This window comes from Neomonachus schauinslandi, chromosome 4 (assembly GCF_002201575.2).
Source record: "Neomonachus schauinslandi chromosome 4, ASM220157v2, whole genome shotgun sequence".
Classification (NCBI taxonomy): Eukaryota; Metazoa; Chordata; class Mammalia; order Carnivora; family Phocidae; genus Neomonachus; species Neomonachus schauinslandi.
This window is the reverse complement of record NC_058406.1, coordinates 62,177,440-62,199,353: the sequence shown is the minus strand read 5'-3', so window position 1 is coordinate 62,199,353 and position 21,914 is coordinate 62,177,440. Positions and strand designations below refer to the sequence as shown.

Here is a 21,914-nt window from a genome sequence, read left to right as displayed (position 1 = left end):
TATCCTCTGCATATCTAACTCAATTCTCTGGCATTTCTATTGGTTTGAACCAATCACAAAATTCTCATCTTCCAACAAGCAAGGACACAGAAAGGATGAATGACAAAGGGATCAGGTTCCTAATAACATATTCATGAAGGTTCCCTTTTGCATGGTCACATGGAGTCTATCTATAAGTTAGGCCCAACATGTGAAATTTCCAGACAATTTGAATCCCAACATCTGAAGAAAAAATGACACCTATTTCTTTATTAGCAGCTATGATCACATTCAGAGAGGTTCACATTGGAGGGCACAAACAAAAGAATTGCAATGAAAATACAAAAGTGGATGCCTGCATTTCTGTTTCCTGACTCCTCCCTACCTCAGCACCCTTGGAGGAAACTCAGAAATCATAGGAAAACCAGAGCTTCGTTGCACAGGGAAAGAATCTGACTGTTGAAAGTGATGACAAGATACGCAAGGTCAACCCCAACTTCCGGTAGAACAGCAAAAAGGGCAAGCCATGAAGAAGCACAGTAGTACCAACCAGGCCAGATTTTCTTTTTCTGTTTTATTTCAGGAGATATTGTAGGTCCCGGTCCCTTGTGCCTTCCCCTATGTTAATGGGACAACAGACACTGAACGGACCTCATGCCACTACGCAGACCTATGTAACACTTCAGTGAGTCTATCCCAGACTGCCTGAATGTGTTTAAGTATAAAGCCTCTATTATAGCATACATAAATAGATTTGAAAATTAAAATAAAAATTATTATTAATTCTGCTGGCAACGTAGCACATCAAAACTCAAAGTGAGTTAGAAAGAGAAAATGTTTCTTCTTTTAAAGGAAAAAACAGATTTTCAGTACTATGTAATATCAGCAAATAATTGTATCATAGAAAAAAACAGGGGCACCTGGGTGGCGCTGTCGGTTAAGTGATGACTCTTGGTTTCGGCTCAGGTCTGATATCAGGGTGGTGACATCGAGCCCCATGTAGGGCTCCGTGCTCAGCATGGCGTCTGCTTGAGTTTCTCTCTCCCTCTGCCCCTCTCCCCTCCTCACATGAGGGCATGGGCATGCTCTCTCTCTCTCAAATTAATAAATAAATCTTAAAAACAAACAAACACAAAACAAATCTAGTACCTAGCTGGGGTGTCCTGGGGTGCTCTGGAGTACCGTGCAAGCTCAAGTGTCACAGTGGGGGCAAGAGGCAAACCCAGGGAAGAAAGAGCCACTTCTACGGGTTCCACACAGTGTGTCCACCATAAGCTACTATTGCAAAAATGATTCCAGTGCTTTAAAAAATTAGTTTGAAAACAAAGAGAATTCCTCTGATCTAAGAAAAATCACAATAAAGCTTTTCCCTGAGAAATAGAAATTTGTGCCATTTAAAAGTATTTTTTCCAGGTCTCATTGCTGCATAATGCTAAAAACTGGAAATGAGCTAAATATCTAAAAATCAAGCATTGGCATATACTTTATAGAGTTTTAGGCAATATTAAAATTGATATTGCAGTTTTAAACATTTTGACAAGGGAAAATGCTCATAATAAACTTAAAGGGTTTGAAACAGATAACAGAAGCTTAAGTATGGTAAAATCTGATTTTATAATGTTCGTGTATGTATCACCTATGAAGTTATATATATATATATATGTAAGATATAAATGCACTTACACATAGGGATATATTTATGTGTCCATAAACTTCTTGCCCCCTTCTCCCCTCCCTCCCTCCTAAAATCCATCACAAAAGCTTATATAACCAGTCTCTCAGGGCAGGACAAAGGAAGGAAAGGAATTGAATAAATGAAGCCAAGCCTCCTTCAGCAGAAGGAGAGAAAAGATGAGAAACACATATAACATCATTTTTGTCTCCTCACGCAAGGCGATTATATATTGTCACTAATCACTTCAGGTGACTTGAGGGCATGGATTCTGGAATCAAAAAGACTAAGAGATGTCCTACCTTTCCCACTTCCAGTCTCCATGCATCCTCCCTTCTCCATTAACCTTTTCCCACCTTTGCCATTACTGTCTGAAGGCGTTTCTCCTTCTCTGTCATTAGCAGCTAAGCTGATACAGGTAGAAGCACCCAGCACGGCACCCGGCACCTGATATGTCCTCAGTCTCTGGCCCCTTCTTCCCTTCCCTTGCTGTCAATTTTGCCTAAAAATGTGTGCGTGATTTTAACTAATAAGAAATCTAGGCCACGTGGATGAACGTTTTCCTGAAAACTCCTACACAGGCCATACAACGGTGTAGCAAAGTGAGGTGTGGGGTCTGCCCAAGGACCAAACATCTGAAAATGAGAACAAGATGCTGAATAAACCCAAACCACAGCCAGTTTGGAGTCATTCCTCTCTGGCCTGGGCGGCTCTCCCCGGCGGCTCTGTCTGGCCGGCTTCATAGCCGAGAACGCGGCTGGTGCTACAATCTGACGCGTCCTCAGACTGGAACCGAATGAAATCCACTCACCCCTTTACTACCTGAACACAGAAAATAAACTCACAATTAAGTGTGCTCTTATTTAATGTTGTTGTTGTTGTTGTTTTTTCCTGAGGTCTCTAAGAGAAAATTTGCAAACTCAAGAGAAAAACCTATGTTGATTTCCAGGCAACATCTCAGGGTAATGATATCTTCAATTAAAAGAATAAACAACTTGCACTAAGGTGTCTTCACACAAATATCAGTTAGTGACTTTGGGCAAGTTATTAAGCCTCTCTGTGCTTTAGCTTCCTTATCTGTAAAGTCTGTAATAATGGTAAGTACTCCAAGGGCTATTATGATATTAAAGAGTCAAGTTTATAAAACCCTTAGAACAGTGCATAACATGAAGTAAGCATTATATAAGTATTTGATCCATACCTACACACATACAGAGACACATACATACATACATATATCATACATACGTACGTACTACTGGGCCCAAGGAATAGACGTGGGTGGGGAGAAGGAAGACAATAATCAGTGAGCATCTTGTCTTTGTTAGGTAATTTCATCTCTATGACCAAAGGGGTATTGTTGATCCCATTGTAAAGAAAAGAAAACAGAGGCTCAAATAGAATAAAGAGACTTAGCCAAATCTGCAAGTGACTGAGCTGGGATTTGAACAGCAGTCAATCTGAATCCACATCTTTGTACCACACCGTGCGCATAACATTAACGATGATGATAACAGCTAGCAGCTATTTCTTTTTCAATCCCCTGCCTAGTATTTCACTTAATTCTTACAAGAATGCTTGGTGATAGTACATAGAACCAGCCCAAATGCCACCCATAGCGTACCCAACTCAATCTTCTGTCTCCAGTGGCAGGAGCAAGGGAAATGCCAACACAAGATCATGGTCCTCGCCCCCGACCCAAACAGTTACAGAATTAGCTCCCCAAACGGCACACTAGGTATTCATTCACCAAAAATAATAAATGCTGAAAGAACCATAAAAGAAACATAATCCATGCACTCAACTGGGAAGGATGCAGTTAGTTGTAAGATGAAAATGGACATTTGAAAGCAGTAGCTTCTAGTCTTTCCTTACTCCATTAGCAACATACACACAAAGAGGTAGAGCTATACAAGTGTTGAAATAAATATAAATAGGAGTTCTGACATTTTTTCCAACTTTCTACTTTGGCATCACGGACAGCATCTAACAAATGGTAGCGTGGAGAAAGAGAGAGACAGAAGAGAGGAAAGAGGGAGAAATGGAGGGAGGAGGAGACAGAGGTGAGAGAAAGGAAGAGAAGTGGAGGCGGGTGGTGGAGGGGGGAGGAACAGAAGAGAGAATGACAGATGAAAGGAGAAGAGAAGGAGCGAGGGAGAGGTTTTAGAAAGGAGGGGAGACAGAAAAAATGTTTATTGAGCACCCACTTTCTCAAAAAGCTGTCATGTTAGAAAAGCATTTAGAGCTCCTCTGGTCGAAAAACCCTTATCTCTACCCCATTTCTGAAATTACATCTACAAAGAGGATCTCTACTGAGTTTTGCAAACTTTCTGCCCAATTCTTCAGACTTCATCTATGGATTCTGGAGAGACCCAGGTGAGGCTCCCGAGGTCAGCGTGTCTGGGGAGTGACAGTGATGCTCCGGGCTCGAACAAGCAGAGATGGGACGGGATGGGGCACCTCCTGAGGCCCTGGGCTGGGAGGAGGACTCCGTTTCTGCATTGGACAGCAGGGGTGGGCACTCTCAAGTGTTGTACTCACTCGATTACGGCCACACCCTGCCTCTGACAAGCCATCAACAACACTAATCATCTCTTCCCCACCAAAGAGTCCTCCTTCCCATTTCTTCTGTAACAACACCCCCCAAAGCTCCGGAGGCCTGTTGGATAGTGCAGGTTGATTGATAACAACTGTGTCTTCCAGCAGATTCCACCCATGAGGATCCCAGATGGCGAGATGACTTGCGGTAATTTTCTCACTGAAGAACCCTGGGATCAGGCAACCAGGCCGTATTCAGCAGAGAATCCTTTCCAGCCGAATCCACAGAGGAGACTTTTGACAGCCATAAGCCTTTACTTGAGTTGTTATGGGAGTCTTCCATCACTGACTGTTTAAGAAAATATTAAAAGGCTCCACACAGACTTCTGCTTTACAATTTCAGTTCCCTGGCCTGGCTACGTGTACTGGCATGCAGTCCAGGGGAAGCATGCTGGTGATGTCTGCTATCTGCTTCCTCGTGTGTGCAAAAATTCTTCCCAGGGGCCAGTTGGCCTCCTCAGTGAGCAACAGGGACAAGGAGCAGGATAAAGTGCTATCCAACCTCTGCTGACTTGGGGTGGGTGGCGAGGCTTGGGGGGGGGTGGGTCACATAACTGGGCTACAGAATAAGTTCTCCATTCTGGTCATTGTACTCAATGCTTAGAAAACTCTGAACATCCTTTTTGCCTGAGGGAAAGCACAGTATGATGAATAAAACCATTTTGGAGTGAAAATCTCATTTTAAATCCTGGCTTTGCCATAAACACATTAACTGACTTTGAGCGAGTTACTTGGCTTCTCTAAACCTTGGTTTCCTTGTCACTGAAACAGAAGAAATAACACCTACCTTGAAAGGTGGGGTTTAGTAAGATCATGTAGATGTGGCAGGTGAAATTTACTAAAATTACTTTTAAATTGTATTATTTTTCCCTTAATTCTTTGTTCCTTCTCCTTTCAAGCAAATAGGCAAACTCTCATCCCTTGCCTCAGCGACTTGAGCTAATCAAAAAGTAGCAGTGAACAGATATCAAAGGCCCTTCTTATGTAAACACTGAAGTCCATTGGGGGAAAAAAAGCCCGGCAATATTTCAAAAACGTGATGTTGCAAGATACCATTTATAATAGCAACTAAAGACAGAAAGACCTAAGTCAGTAAAGATATGAATTGATAAAGCTATAGAAAGACTCAATGTTATAAAACTATGAAAATATCAATTCTCCCCCAAATCTATAATTGTAATATATTTCAATAAAAATACTGGAAAAAAAATAAAATAAAAAATAAAAATACTGGAAATTTTCAAGCCCATTATAAAGTTTATGCAAAAGAACAAAGGGCCAAGAATGGCCAAGACACTGCTGAAGAACAAGGTACAGGGGGTCAGGAGGTGGGAAGAGACCTGCCTGATCAGATTTAAAGCTGGTGACAATGTGCTGTTGTGACAAAGACAGACAATCAGACTATGGCACACAATGGAGAGCCCAGAAATGAGCCCACACGGATACAGAAACTTGATAGGCGACAGAGATGTCACTGTATCACTGGGAAAAGATAAGTGGTGCTGAGACAATAAATAGCCATATTCAAAAAATAAATGGAATAGGATCTTTCTTTCATGCCAGGTCAATTAAAGATGTATGTGGGTGTTAGAGTGTGTATGTGTGTGTGTGTGTAAAATGCAGTTGGAGTATGAAACAATTTTTATAAGGCATCAAACTATAAATCATAAGGAATAGTTTGATAGATTTAATCATCTAAATTTTTTTAACTTATTAAAAGACTTTTTTTTTTAATGAAACAAAGTGAAAATATAAATCGCAAACTGGGAGAAGATATTGTAACAGAAATAACCGACACTGGATTAGTAAGCACAATATATAGAACTTCTGTAAGTCAATGTAGAGGAGAAAAACAACCCAAAAGCAAAACAGGTAAAAGATATGAATAGGTATTTCACAAGAGAGGAAATAAAAATACTGATAAACAAATAAAAATCTTTTCAACCTAATTAATTAGTCAAAAAAGTAAACTGAACCACAGTTTACACAGACCATTTTGGCAATTATTTAAACCCCTGAGAAAACCAAATATTGGGAAAGATGTGGAACAATAGCATATCTTATATTCTGCTTGTATTGAAAAGAATTTCATTCTATTTCAGAAAATAACTTTGCATTATCTAGTAATATTAAAAACTGTGCATGATCAGGGCACCTGGGTGGTTCAGTCAGTTAAGCATCTGACTCTTGACTTTGGCTCAGGTCATGATGTCAGGGTCGTGAGACTGAGCCCCATGTCCGGGCTCTGCAGTGGGCGTGGAGCCTGCTTGAGATTCTCTCTCTCCCTCTGCCCCTACTCCCACCCCCGTGCTCTCTCTCTCTGTCTTAAGGAAAAAAAAAAAAAAAACTGTGCATGATCTCAGTTAGCAATGCCATTCTTAAATATATATCTACATGTGGGAGCTCCTTCCATGTAGGCTCCAGGATGCACAAGAAATATCTGGCAGAATTATTGATATAGTCTCAAACTGGAACCAACTAAAGGTCCAACAACAGTAGACAGATGAATGAACTGTGGTTTAATTACACAATGAAATGTGACATCACAATGAAAACATCCATCAACATAGACGAATCCCATAAATGATGTGAATGAAAAAAGCAAGTTGTAGAAGAATATACATAAATCTTTCCTATAAAATTTAAAATCATACAATGCTAATATATTGTTTGGGAATATATATATATATATATATAGAATAAAACTATATAGAAAAGCAAGATATTGATAAACACAAAGAAACCTTATCTCTTGCAGTGAATGTGGGAGGCACTGCAAGGGAAGACTAGAAGTGGCCTCTAACGGAACTGGTAATACTCTAGCTCTAAAGCTGGGTGGTCGCTCTATGGGTTTGCATTACATGCATTATTCTTCAGATATCTTATATGTTACATACAGTTTTGTATGTATAAAATATTTCAAAATAATTTTAATGAACTTGTGGGATCCAATGAAGACCAATAAGAAGTTAACAGAAGTTTGATGGGAAAGGAATTCTTTAAATTCTGAGAAGGTACCCCAAACCAACTGTTTCTCTCTTCTTCTGGAAGATGTGGTATGCAAATATAAAGTCCGGAATCGCTTTAGCTATTCCCCCCACCCTCCAAGAAGGCATAGCTCTTAGTTAGGATCAACCTCATCAGTCAACACAATATGGAAGAATCAAACCAGTACCACGGTTACACTGGTAAACTACTGAATCAAACCAATCCTAAAGCTTGCACTACCAGGGGATAAGCTAGATATGGAAGTCAGTAAATCCCCTTGTTGTTTAAAAAACATAAATACTGGGGCGCCTGGGTGGCTCAGTCGTTAAGCGTCTGCCTTCGGCTCAGGACCCTGGGATCGAGCCCCACATCAGGCCCCCTGTTCAGTGGGAAGCCTGCTTCTCCCTCTCCCACTCCCCCTGCTTGTGTTCCCTCTCTCACTGTGTCTCTCTCTGTCAAATAAATAAATCAAATCTTTAAATAAATAAATAAATAGTAAAATAAAAAACATAAACACTGGGGGCACCTGGGTGGCTCGACTGGTTAAGTGTCTAACTCTTGGTTAGGTCATGATATCAAGACCATGAGGTCAAGCCCCGAGTCAGGCTCTGCACTCAGCACAGAGTCCACTTGAGATGCTCTCTCTCCCTCCCTCTCCCTCCCCCCTTCCCCTCCCTTTGCTCATGCTCTCTCTCTCTCTCTCAAATAAATAAAAATCTTTAAGAAAAAAAAAATACTGGAGGAGGTAATTTTCTTAAATACTAAGAAAACCATCAAGTAAAAAGAAAAGATCTATACCCACATGTCCAGCAGTGGAGGCTCCAGTATTATCTAGGAAAGACCTGAGAATGGTTCCTAGGCACCATCTGGGACCAGAGACAACTGGTCAAGTGTAGACAAATGAGCAATGATCAGAATTTTGGCAAAGCACTAACTTTGGCACAGCACCAACAAAGGTCAAGGTTAGACTTCCTGACATCCAAGAGGGATGGGGCTTTAAAATCAGAATTTAACATTTCAAAAAATAAAATGCGCTATTTCTTGCATATGTGAGTTTGTAGACCAAGATTCAAATCGACTACACTGGCAAAGCTCCAACACACAGAATTTCTCAAAGTAAGATTTAGAAAACCCTACTCTCTCATGAAGAAAGGTTTCATGGTTATGCAGGTTTAGGAAATGTATGTCACAACCTGTTCCTACTGATTCACAGTGAACCTTAGAATATTAAAGCCCTGCAATGAACCTTTCCCTAAATGCATTTAAGTGATGAACTTTTCTAAAGGAACATCTATCACAAGCTGAGAAACTGTAATTGCCAAACACATTTTAGAAAACACCGTTCCCATAGAGCATGGGCGGCCAGCCTGTCTAGAGGGACGCCATACTATCACCCTCTCACTCCCTGTATAAAGCAGAACTCTAGGCTCCATTAATTGCCCCCTCAGAGAGTGACATTTTTCCATTTCCTAGTGAAGCAATGGCCTTCCGCCAGGTTTGAATTCACCACAAGATGAAGTTTGACATTCCCCAATTTTGAATGCTTCTGCTGTCATAGTAACAAACTGTTGGTGAAAGTCTCCACCAGTAACAGTTAAATCACAGGAGTTTGTCAAGAGAACAGTTAAGAGAGCACTCTGGAAAAGCATCCCCTTTCGACCCCCAGACCCTTAAAATGCCTATGTTTGCATTTACTCTTTCCTTCGGAGATTAGAAATCAGACAGAGAGGACTGGGGCTAGCATCTTAAGAATAATATCAGAATAATATTAGAATTTAATAAGTTCTGACTATAGAACTGCTGACATTCTTTTATTGATTGAAGAAGTTTGGGCCACAGAAATAGCTTTAACTCATGTTCCACTCAAGGTTTTTGAATTGCTTACTAGGGGATTCCTGATGTGGAATGATGAGTAATGGGAGAAGAGGCTGCCAGAGATAAGGTTGAGCAAAGGGAAATGCCTGAATTACTGGAGGTTGGGAGAAACTGGGGGGAAACTCGTGAAGACTGCTCATGTTTGCTCCAGCAGCCTGTGTTGTTAAAAGAGTTACAGAGACAGATTTCACAGCTGGATCCTCCAACCTCACTTTGCATAGCAGGTGTATTTTTAAAAGGCTGTGGGTAAATTAGAATCTTTATAAAAACTTCAAAAATTGAATATGAGTTGGAATAGGTTCAGAGTCTAGTATTGAGTTGGAGAATTAGGATAAAACTTGCTTAAATATACATAATATACATGTAGCCACAACTGTACACATACATAATCTAAGCAGAGTTTGGAGGGGTTTTTCATTATTGAGAGATGACAACTAAGTAAATTTCTCTCTGTCGATATCTTTTGCAAAGATTAAAAAGGAAAAATACTACAATATTAACTATGTCTGACTTCAGGTGTTGTAATCATGGCGAGTCTTTTTCTCACTTTCAGTTTTAGGTGTGCTCCAAAGTTTCTGTGATAAATGGACTCTCACCTCTGAGCCATATAATGCGTTCCCGCTGAACGAAGTAGTGGGGTACCACCACTGGCTTTGGAAATGGCCAGAGATTTTTTTTTACAATAGTCCTCCACAGTATATAAAACACAAGAGTGCTACAAGGACCATGTGTGTGGGGACGTAAACTTCCAGGAACATCCTTCCACTAAGTGAGCATAACAAAATTTACTTAAACATCTTGAATGGATATTTAGATCATTTCCAATTGTTCCCTGTGTGTAAATCAGGCTATGATGTAAATCTTGGCTCAAATTTTAGCTTTTTCTTTTTTGAATAAAGTCTCAAAATTAAGATTAATGGATAAATATTAACATCCTAAAAATCTCCATGTGTATTGCATATTGCTTTCCAGATTGATATATTAGGAAATATTTCTACCAAGAATGTACAAGCGGGCCTATCTTAATCTGTTATTTTTAAGTATTAAAGATTTTATTTAACATTTACCAATTTGACGAATAGAAAATGATGTCTTCGTCTAGTTTAGTTCTCATCTTCTTTGATCACTAGAAGGTTATGCCTTTTCCTGTAAGTTTATTTGCCATTTCTATTTCCTCTTTTGTGAATTGTGACTTTTTCCTCTCAATTTAATTATCCATTGATGTTTGGGTTTTTTCCCCTCAAGATGTATATAAACTTTTTTATATTAAGCTTATTCACCTTTTATCAAATATGTGTTACAAATATTTTTCTGTTTGTGTTTTAATTTTTTTGTGATAAATATTATGGTTTTTTCCCCTATTTTTTCTTTGCTTTTAAACCTTTAAAATCCTTCTCTATTCAGTGATCAAATAAATATTCACTAAATTTCCTTAGAGTTTTTTTTACGATTTTTTTCATTTAAATTCCAATCCATCGAGATTTTTATTTCTGTCTATGATATGAGATGAAAATAGAACTTGATGTTTCCCCAGATATCTAATTTTCTCAACATTCTTTCCTGGCAATACCGTCTTTATCAAATATATTAAATTATTCTCTATACCAAGATGTATTTCTCTTATAATAGAAAAAATGTTATAATTTTTTTAGGTTTATAAATGTAATGAACATCTTGTCACTGAAAGGACCATAACTGAACCCTCTGAACACTTTTTCAAATGGCTCTCTTCTAATACCTTCCCCTTTTATCTGTTATGTAAATACTGACCCATCCATCAAGTTGCCCAAAGCAAAGTATAGACTTCTGTTCCCATTTTATGTAGGCTCTGTCTGTTACCCATCACTTCACTGCAGTGCCCACCAAACCAGTGAGGATGCTGAGCTACCCCTATCCTCTCAATTCTCACAATTCCTAGGGCACACACATTGACTGGGTCAGTCAGTCCCAAGGATGTTCTATGGGGTAGCTGCAGCAGGAAAGACTTGAAGTTTAAGAAGAGGACATTTGACTAGAGAGATGAAGGAAATAGTAAAATGAATACATCAAGCTGCCTCCTTGGAACAAAATTTAAAAAAGCATTCTAACTGCTGGTGCTGACTCAAAGTGACATTAAGTTGAAAAGCGATTCATGGTTCAAGTACAAATGTAATGAAAGAACACTGAACCACAAACAAGGAAACCTGAGGCTCTGATCCTGATTCTGCCTCTAATGACCTTGGACAAGTCAATGAACTTCCTATGACCTTGGATTCTCATCTGTAAAATGAAGGGCTTGATTATTAGAGGATGCAGTTTGGAAGTTCACAGGCCAATTGTGCAAATGTATTTAGTTTGGCTCACATGATGTTTTAATTTCTTTTAATGCAATGGAGCATAGCATTCTGTTTCTAAAAGCCCCTACCATCATGCAGCTGGTTTCACTTATGTTCCCTATCTGGCCGTGGAAGAGAGCTAAATGATCCCTAAAGTCCCTTCTTATGTTTTAAGTTTATAAATCTATCAGAAATCCATGTTAACTGTGCCTGCAAAATACCCTGGAATCTGACCACTTCTTACCACCTCCATGGCTACCACCCTGCTCCAAGCCACCAGCTTCTCTCGCCAGGATTATTGCTATGGCTTCCTAACGGGTCTCCAGGCGTCCAGCCCAGCTCCTCGGTGGTCATTTCCCAGCAGAAACAGCCAGAGTCGTCTGTTTTTAAAATATAAATAAAGTCATCACTCAAATGTCACCTAATCAGGGATACCTACTCTGACCACCCTGTTTTTAAATAGCAATCCCTTGGAGCACCTGGGTGGCTCAGTCATTAAGCGTCTGCCTTCGGCTCAGGTCATGATCCCAGGGTCCTGGGATCAAGCTCCTCATTGGGCTCCCTGTTCAGCGGGAAGTCGGCTTCTCCCACTCCCACTTCCCCTGCTTGTGTTCCCTTTCTCACTGTCTCTCTCTCTCTGTCGAATAAATAAATAAAATCTTTAAAAAATAATAATAAAAATAAATAAATAAATAGCAATCCCTTTCCCATGCTCCTGATCACCTTTCATTTTCCACATAGAATTGTCCCCTTCTCACATACTATGTAATGCACTTCTATGTTGTGGGTTTGGTTTTGTCTTTGTCTGCTTTGTCCAACTAGGGTGTAACAAACAGCACGGAGGACAGGCATTTGTATCTGTTTTGTTTAGTGGTTGTTATAGCCCCAGTGCCTGAAATGGAGCCAGGCACACAGGGGATACTCAGTAAATAATTGTGAATAATTAGGACTCTAAGAATAATTTCTCTATCTCCTAGAATAAGTTCTTCTGGTTGCAAGAAGTAACATCAGTTAAGTGTCATTTCATAATGGAGCTAGGATCCTGTCTTCTAACCTTTACTGTTACAGCAAACCACTTTACACCTACTCTGCAGCCTGGAAAATTCTCAGCAAGAAAGTCACTTGCCAAATCAATGAGGGTTAGGGAGACTTTCATGTGATAAGCAGGCTAGTCCTTTATTAACAGTAGCCCACAAAGACGTGAGTTCAGACAGGAGGGAGACTTCTTTTCCACAGCCATCAAGTAAGGAATCGATAGGAGGATTAATTTATAAAACAAACAAGGCAGCCGGTCCCAAAAAGCAGGCTCAGCGATGCTCATATGAAATAGGTCAAAGTTCCATGATATCATCCATGTTCTTTGAGCCCATCATCCTTCAGGGCCATCTTCAGGTCTGTTTGCTAAATTCAAGGCATGCTGACAGTAAGATCTTTTGTTTCTCAAGAGTAATACATCCTCTTTCAAAGACTAGAAAAGGTCAAATCCCCCTCTCAAGCCCTCCCCCCCCCCCCCCAAAAAAACCCCAAACCCTGAGCTGCTTGCAATAGCTTTTGGATAAATCTCTTTCCAAGTGTGGGCTGAATGAGGACATGCTCCTCTTGCAAAGGTGACCAGTTTCACTCCTCCCCCTCCTGCCCTGGGGCTCTCTGCCTTTCCCATCCATCCCTCCTTCTCTGCACCTCTCAACAACTGAGGGTGTAGCTCAAGTCTGCTCACAGACTTTGATTTCACAGACCGACACAATCTAGAAATAAAGAAATAAAGAGAGATGAGAGGAACAATGATAAGGTTGCCTACTTTTTATTTCATCAAGCAAATGGACTCTTTCTAAAAAGACCTCCTCGGCTGGACATTCTGACACACTCCCAGGAAACACTAGGTACATAATCACAAAATAAGTTTAATAATTTTAACCTCCTGAAATACTTGTTTTTCTCTCACAGGATGAGAAGTAGGTCAGAGAAATTTTCTCAGGAACCAGCATTTGGGGAGCACCAATGTAAATGCTCCTGAATCCCTCATTTGGAGATAACACCTCAGAGTGAGCTTGACATTGGGAGCATGGCTCTGACTCTCAACTTGACGCCTTATATAAGAACAAAAGAGAGGAACTGGGCCTTGCTGGGTTTCAGGCACACATACATTTAGGTTCCCCGCTAAGTCACAAGGCTCTGGAGCAGTTCCTCTGGGAGAGAAGACAACTCATTAGTAAGGTCCTAGATTTTGAACGGTGTATTCATAGTGGATACGACACCGCTCAGCTCCTTACAGAACTAAGCAACTAGCTTTCCTTCTTCCTATTCCTTTCCAAATCCTTCAACAGCTTTTGCTGATCAGCAAACAGCACTTGGCAAGTGACCAAATATGCATGGCCTTATACTAAGAGAGCCACGGTAGGATAGTCAATCCCATTATAACTGGGCAGCTACCAAATAAAACTTTAAAGCAGACAGTGCAAACCAGGGGTGCAAAAGCTGAATAGGGCAGCAAAATATTGGGGGGGGGGGGGGGGGATGAGGAGGTACAAGGGAATATATATGCATACACACACATATCCACACACACACATTTGTTGACTATGTGTAAAAATTATGGTATTTACTTAAGACCAGATTTGACTTGTCTTGAAAAATCTAAAAATTGGGCAGCAATGGGCTCTCATTCCAGTTTGGCCATCAGTGCCCATAGCTGTGCAGAGACAGGTCATGCCCTCCTCCCCGGCCTGAGTCATTTCATTACCTGCCTGGAGGCTGGAAGCGTCTGTGTTGATGACCCCTGGCTTCACGTATAGAAGGTTATTTATACTGCCTAATCCCTACAAGGATTGAAAGAGGCTTAGAAGAGACAGACAACAAGGAGAAAGGGGAGGAAGGAGAAGAAACAATACAATAAAGCCAGGAATGGGGTCATGACCCACAGTGTTCACCATACAGTCTATACTTAGCTGGAGAAGGGCTGCAAATTTCGTTCCCAGCTTCTCCACAGCTGACCATAGCTTAGAGCCTGAGACCAAAACAAAGTCAAATTTCCTCCCTTCAGTGAAATACAATCTTTCTATAGCGATACCACTAAATCCCATGAAGCAATTAAACATGAGATAGCACTACAGGGCATCATAAATGTGCGGTATTGGTGAGACAAAGTAACCTGGGTGGTCCCTTGAGGCATAGGGGTGTGACAAAGGAGCCCTCAGTTGGGCCTGGGAAGATGGGCACACCACCCAGAGCTGAATAAAGGAAAACAATAGCATCAAAACAAGAGGGTAGAGCTTCGAATTCATTCAGCTGTCAGGCACTGCCCTTAATTTCCGGCAGCTCTACTTTTCTTCCTGAAGTGTTTTCTTGATTTGGGTTGTTGTCAAACTACGGGAAATGCGAAGGTAGTTAAAAATGAAATGCCTCTTAGAGTTTAGTGCATAAGTACCTCAGCTTGGAGACTCTGGGACCCAATTTCTTTCTCTCTTCAAATCAAGATGACTTGCGCAAGGCGTAATTGACTTGTTGGGTGTGGGGGCTGAGGGGAAGGGCTGGCTGCCCCTGGGCCACGCTCAGAGGGACAGTCACTGTCCTCCAGGCCCCGGCACCCCAGTGCAATGTATGGGCTTTTGCTTTTTCTCTCTCTTAAATCTGCATCAAGCACCATCAAGACAAATACTGGCCACTACTCGAAAAGCCCACCTCCATTTCTGTGTGTCACTGATGTAGAGCTTTGTGTGGCCTGAGTGAAATTAACAGCAAATCCATCTGGCAAAGCAAAACAAATCTTGAATTAACAAACAGCACCACTACCACTTCTCGGTTTATTAGTGGAGAAAGATATATTTCGTGCATTTTCTTCAGTTCAATATCTTATCTGTATCAAAATGAGGAACAAAGAGCTTATCACATCAATAATGGAATTTCAAGCTGCTGTGGGGACAAGACTACAGTTTTCTTCCCTGCAGAAATGGAGATCTGTGAGCTCTACAGGGAATGGACTCTCTCCAGACAAATCAATTAAAAAATTATAAAGCATTTTGGTCACTGAGTCAGATGGACAGGAGAACATCACGTACTTCTCCTCCTCTCTGTACTGCAGAAAGTAGAGAGTTGAAATCTTTCTTCATGAAATATCGACTACATCCTCATATCAAAGCAGTCACAGTCATTACAGAGACTGCCAGTATTTCTGTAAGAAACCCTATCTAGAGAGAATTTACAGAATATTGGCTGCTTTCGATTCACAAAGAGCTGATTTTAAAGCCAGGGTCTCAGTTGCCTGAATTCATTTCATTTGCATATCACACATAGTCAGAACAAAGCCGTTTCTTGGGCCTCTGGCCATTAGCAATTTTACAGGGGTGACAATTAAGAGAACAGTCTACTTTCTTCAGAAAATACGTATTTTTTTTTAATCTGAGAATCATGAAGATCAGATTCATACTCAGCCTTGGTACTGACATATTTTCCTTTCAGAATCTTGATTTTATTTTCAGTTGGACCCTAACGGAAAAGTGGTAAAAGTACAGTGAGGAGAATGAAGCTGCTCTTCTCTGGTAGGGAAGAAGAGAGGAAGATACCATGAGGAATGCAGTTCTGCCTCATCCAACTTTGGACAACAGCAGGACGGAGCTTAGACAGGATGAGCAGGCAGGCAAAAGAGCAGGCAACTTAGCAAGATCCTAAGTGAAGCGGACGAGTGACCAAGTCCAGAGAGGTCACTATGAGCTGGAACGAGAAGATAAGATAGTTCCACGGGTCCATCAAGCAAGGGGTCATGACCAAGAGGTCAGGCCTTGAGGATCCATAATCTGGAGAAGGTAACTGGGTACAAGGGGGTCAGGGACCTAGGAAAGAGATTTTTTTTTTTTTAAAGATTTTTATTTATTTATTTGACAGAGAGAGAGAGAGAGCAGCAGGCAGAGGGAGAGTGAGAAGCAGGCTCCTCGCTAAATAGGGAGCCCGACGCGGGACTCGATCCCAGGACCCTGGGATCATAACCTGAGCCAAAGGCAGATGCTTAACGACTGAGCCACCCAGGCACCCCTAGGAAAGAGATCTTAACATAGGTGCTTGTCTGCCACTGCCCCTGTATGGTAAGTGCTGGATAGCTAGTTTGTGCAGCATACCCTGAATGCCCCTGTTAATCACTATCTTGAGAATGTAGAGATATTGTCCTCCCTCCATACTCCCATCAAACAGAACATGTAGAAGAACGTGTTGTTCAGTGTTCAAGGTCAGGGGCTCCAGGAATGTCCAATGTGGAGCATGTCCTTTGAAGAATGCCAGGATGGCAGGTCTTGATCTCCTGGGAACCTGGCTGTGTAAGGAGGGGAGAGGCTATAGATAGTTGTTAGGCTAAATTGCTACACTGTAAAAGCTTTCTGCACGTAGATCCCAGCAGTAGATGCTTTGTCCAGTTGGCTGCTCCCGGACTCCCTGTACGTAAATTCCCCCAGTAAACTTGTCTTGGTCGCTGTCTTCAGGTCTTTTCTTTGGGCTCACCAGACCATCATCCACCCTTGGCTTACAGTCTGTTGGGGTGTGGCTGCATAGCCCCACAGGCATTCTGGGCTGGAAGGAGATCTGGAATTCTCTAGAAAGATGTGGTCCTTGGCCAAGTTTGGGGAGCTGGCTGGAGCAGAAGGGCTTTGGCTTCTATTGCTGTTTCCCAGCCCAGTTCTCTCACCATTCACCATGCTGCCCTTCAAAGAGACCTGAGCATGGGATACAACCCAAAGACATTGCTTCCCTGGACCATTTGTGACTGATCCTACAGAGCAGCTGAGCCTAAGATTATAGGCAACCACAGAATCTAACACACGGCTGGAGAGGTCAGATTTTCTCAACATTCCAGATTGTTTTTGCCCACAGTGGGACAGAAGGGAGCAGAGTTAATGGCTGGAATGCTCACAGGGAAAATGGCAGCAGGAAGCTCAGATGGGTGACTAGAATCTAGACAGAGCAGGGAGATAGGAACTGGAAATGACGTCTACTAGCTAGTGGTTAGAACAAGGCCCTACGAGCAACCAAATCTCCTCCTCTAGGCATCAGAGTGCCTTGCCTTTTTAGATGGGAGGCCACCTCTGCTGTCCAGGACCCTGTACTCCACATCTGATGATAAGAGCAGTAAATCTGATCTTAGCCAGGAATGCAGGGTCTGGTCCCAACAAAGGAGAGACTTCAGGCTCTACTTCCTCTGAGACACCTTCCTCCAAGACCCAACATCTTTCTGGAGCAAGGGCAAGAATCCTGGCAGCGGGGACTTGAAAGGATCTATAGACCTACTTGATAGAGTCATCTCGATACTGAGGAAGAGATGTCCTGAGAAATAGAGTTCCAGGCTCCCAGGAGAGAGAGGTGCTTACCTAGTGCTCTGCCTCCATGCCTGCCTTGTCTGCCATTGTGGTCCCTGCAGCTAGGAGAGGTTCTTGCTGGAGAGAATGTGCCTGATAACACATGGTGAATGAATAAATGAATTCCACTACATCCAATTTTCCACCATTAGCTATTTGCAGGTGGTGAAGTGACCCCTGAAAGTTACAATTTCTTTCTCTGAAAAATTGAGGGAAGTTGACCATAGCCCAGAAAAGATGGAAGAACTCATTATATAGTCCATTTGCCTAGAACCTCAAGCATGATTTTTCTAAATATGATCCTCAGACCATCTACTTGTGAAACTCCAGATTCCTGGTCCCTACTCAGACCCACTGCATCAAAATTCTTGGCAGGGGATGGGAGAAAACACAAGAATCTGAAGCTTTCATAAGCACTGCTGGTAATACTTATGCATACAATAATTTGAGAAACACTGAGATTTACATTTATTGAAAAACACTATAGTAGGCCCTAAGTTTGAGATTTCATAAACACTTTCTTTTAATCCTTGTAATTATCATATGAGGCAAGTATTACCCTCCTTATTTTGTAGAGAAGGAAACTGATTTGAACAAGTCATGCAACCAGTAAGTAGCTGAGCCAGGATCCATCCCAGGTCTACCTAAATCCAAAACCCCTGCTCTTACACACTAGAATTAGTTCAGTGAATGCCAGCTACAGAACCAATGATAAATAGAAAGCTCTGTGTGCTATTTTCAGTCTTATTTTACTTTAATTCTGATGAAAATACATGCCTTGTGGTAGAGAACTGAGAGGAAACACGGTTGCATTTGTGGGTACTTATGTTTTCACAACCTATCAATATGAAGAGCAGTAGGGGCAGAAAGAACATAGGGAGGAAGGAAAATGGTAATGTGGATGGACAATGCAATGTTTGTGCACTAAAATGAAATGTTACAATTGGATTTAGTAGTCTTGATTTAAAATGATTAGCAATGCTGGCTTATTATGCTATAACATGCTTAGAGCATGACATTGTATCAATATCACAACTTTGCATAACCACCATGACTTGCCTACAGGTATCCTTGGAAGGCCAGTGCAGCCACAAGTGGTCTCAAAAACTTGAACTGTGCAAAAAAACCAAACAAACAAAAACAAAACCCATGATTCACTGAAAGCTGCCATATCAAATTTTAATTGTGTTTACTCTAGCCAAAATTTTTTTTTCCCCTCAAAGTAGTTGTCAAAGTCAAGTATCACCTGTATAATTATTCCTGGAGCAAACTGGCACCAAGTTTTAGCTTTTGGACACTATAAATGCTCTCTTGATGTTCCTGAAAGAGCTACCGGGCTTCATATAAGGCATAGATAGGAATAGATAATTTATCTTTTGTAATCCAGAAGGATAAAGGCCACTCCTTAAAAGTACCACTATGTTATCAAGGAAAACACATCTCTAGGTAATATAATCTAGTAGAAAAAAGCACCGAAGTTATAGCCAACAGTCATGGGGTATAGTTTCATCAATAACCAGTCTGCTGTTTTTAAAGCCAAAAAAAAAAAAAAAAAACCTCCATCTTGTTTTAATGTCACAATATCTCCCATTACTATTTCAGAAGAGTTTAGTGATCTATTAATTCAGTAACTATGAAATAGCTTTGAACACATAAGTTTATGTTCTAACCTCATGAATAAGGATCACATCTGAACAAGACCAGGTTTAGGTTTGGATTCTTGGAGCTCCTGGCACTCTTCCTCACCTCCTACTGAGCCACTCCACTGTAAGCTATTCCATATACCATCTCGAAGGATGGATTTAAGTAAGTGATTCCTGCAAAGTACTTTGAGCAACTATAGAAAGAGACATTTGAAGCACAAATTATTATTTTTATAGAAGATATTACAAGAGTAGGGCAGCAGTTACTACAATTACCATTCAGTGAAGAATCTCCTTAAGTGCATATGGCAGACGTGCTTGGTGAACCAAAGTATTTTCATGGATCTTTAAGGTTTAAACTAATAACACCTATCTAGTTACTGAAGATAATTTGATGACTATAATAGATAGAGATAGATAGGTTCATTATAACAAATGAATTCAGCACAGTATGAGGAAAAATTGGTTTGTGATGTGGCTGCCTAGAGCCAACCCCAGCTCCCTCCTGACACATCCTCTGCTTGTTCTAATAGAATTCAGACTATTACTTAAGTTTCCTCATCTGTAAAATGAGGGGGACAGAGGTAATCTTTGTGGCTCCTTCCATATCCATGGTTTTTGTATGTTGTACAAAATAACAATCGTATTGCAATGGTATGCCACTCAGGAACAAAAGATAGAAGATAGAAAAAGAGCATTTCCCAGGCTACGAGAAGGGCAATGCTGACTTTGGTTTAATGAGTGATGCTAATTCATGAGCAGAAAGAGTATGTCAATTGCCGGGGATGAGCATTAGAGAAACACGGTGTTCAGAGGGGCAAAATGTGTCTACCCAGCAGTCTCTGAGGGAATGAGACATTGGAGCTGAGGAACTAAACCGATTCTGTTACCAGAAAGGTAACTGCTATTGTGAGGCATGACTATTTTGTCACTTTCCCAGAGCTTCAGGATTACATGCCTAAATAACCTCCTATCTTTCTTGACTCCATGCTCACTAAGCTACCGTTTGATGAGCAGTTCAGTTTCCCAGTAACTTCATTAAGAGAATGGGGGCAGGAGGTGGAGAGAAGAGGGGACAAGGGGAGCACAGAGAGCCCTTGGTATAGGGACTTGAGATTTAACATCCCTACCAAAAAGATATCACAGAAGTTAATTCTGATTTATCAATCAATTATAATAATATCAGCACATAATAGTTATTGAGCACTTGCTTTGGTCCAAGCACCTACTCAAATGCTTTACACACATTTAATCAGCATGGTATCTTACAAGGAAAATCCCATGCTAATCTGGGGAAGCAAAGCTGGGACAGATTAAATAACTTACCCAAGGCTACACAGTTAAGAGTGGCAAAGGATGGGGGCGCCTGGGTGGCTCAGTTGGTTAGGCGACTGCCTTCGGCTCAGGTCATGATCCTGGAGTCCCGGGATCAAGTCCCACATCGGGCTCCCTGCTCAGCGGGGAGTCTGCTTCTCCCTCTGACCCTCCCCCCTCTCATGTGCTCTCTCTCATTCTCTCTCAAATAAATAAATAAAATCTTTAAAAAAAAAAAAAAGAGTGGCAAAGGACTAGAACCATAACCTCTATATTGTTCTTCTGGTTTAGTTTTCCTGAGGCAGAGACTCAACTGGATCCCCTGAAAATACTCACAGAATTGAAGATCAGAACTGAAACATGGTGACTCAGCTAAGATACTGCTCTTGATAACCGCTGTCTGAGGTACTCTTAGGCCAGCCATATCCTCATAGATATGGCCTTTGGATCACCACATAACCATGGACCCAGTGAGCCTTAGATAAGGAAGAGCTTCCCCAACTAGGACATGACAAATGAGAGATGTCACTCCCAGAGGTTGGGAACTACCACCCGTGAATGTTCCCTTAAGTTTTGGAAAGGGAAATAGGGAACATTTAGGTGTACCTTTTCTTTTTCTTTTTTTTAAAGATTTTATTTATTTGAGAGAGAGAGAGAGAGCGCGCACCAGCAGGAGGAGTGGGAGAGGGAGAAGCAGGCTCCTGGCTGAGCAGGGAGCCCGATGCGGGGCTCGATCCCAGGACCCTGAGATCATGACCCGAGCCGAAGGCAGGCACTTAACCAACTGAGCCACCCAGGCGCCCCTAGGTGTACCTCTTCAATCTTCAGTGACAGATGACATTCTGAGGGATAATGAGCCCTGCTCCCCACTCTCCACAATCCAATCCTGGAGAAAGGTCTAATTACTACCCATTCTATGTCCTGCCACACTGTTTATCACATTTGCTGGTTTGTTTCTATTATCACAGCCACCCCTCTCCTCCCAGACTTCCTGACCTCATGCCTAAAGACTACAACAGCCTCTTAGCTGCTTTCCTTGATTCTAGCCTTTACCACCTCTACTTTGGTCTCTACAAAGTAGCCAGAGCAGGCTCTTGAATACTGTTTTCATCATACACTTAATTAAATCATCTGAATATCAACATTGAAGAAGAGGCATCAAAACTAATGAGTAGTTTTAAGCTATACTCTCTTT

The 21,914-nt window shown here is 41.4% G+C and overlaps 1 protein-coding gene across 1 annotated transcript in view; it reads right to left on the bottom strand.

Annotated features, from left to right (window-relative positions):
• The window catches only part of ST6GALNAC3 (ST6 N-acetylgalactosaminide alpha-2,6-sialyltransferase 3), a 443,777-nt gene that overhangs the window by 310,027 nt on the left and 111,836 nt on the right, over positions 1-21,914 (bottom strand). The window contains exons 4-5 of the mRNA XM_021678141.1: positions 15,851-15,909; positions 8,040-8,103 (exon numbers count right to left, since the gene is read on the bottom strand). Coding sequence (XP_021533816.1) covers positions 8,040-8,103; positions 15,851-15,909 — 123 coding nt within the window. The remainder of the gene's footprint in view (positions 1-8,039; positions 8,104-15,850; positions 15,910-21,914) is intronic.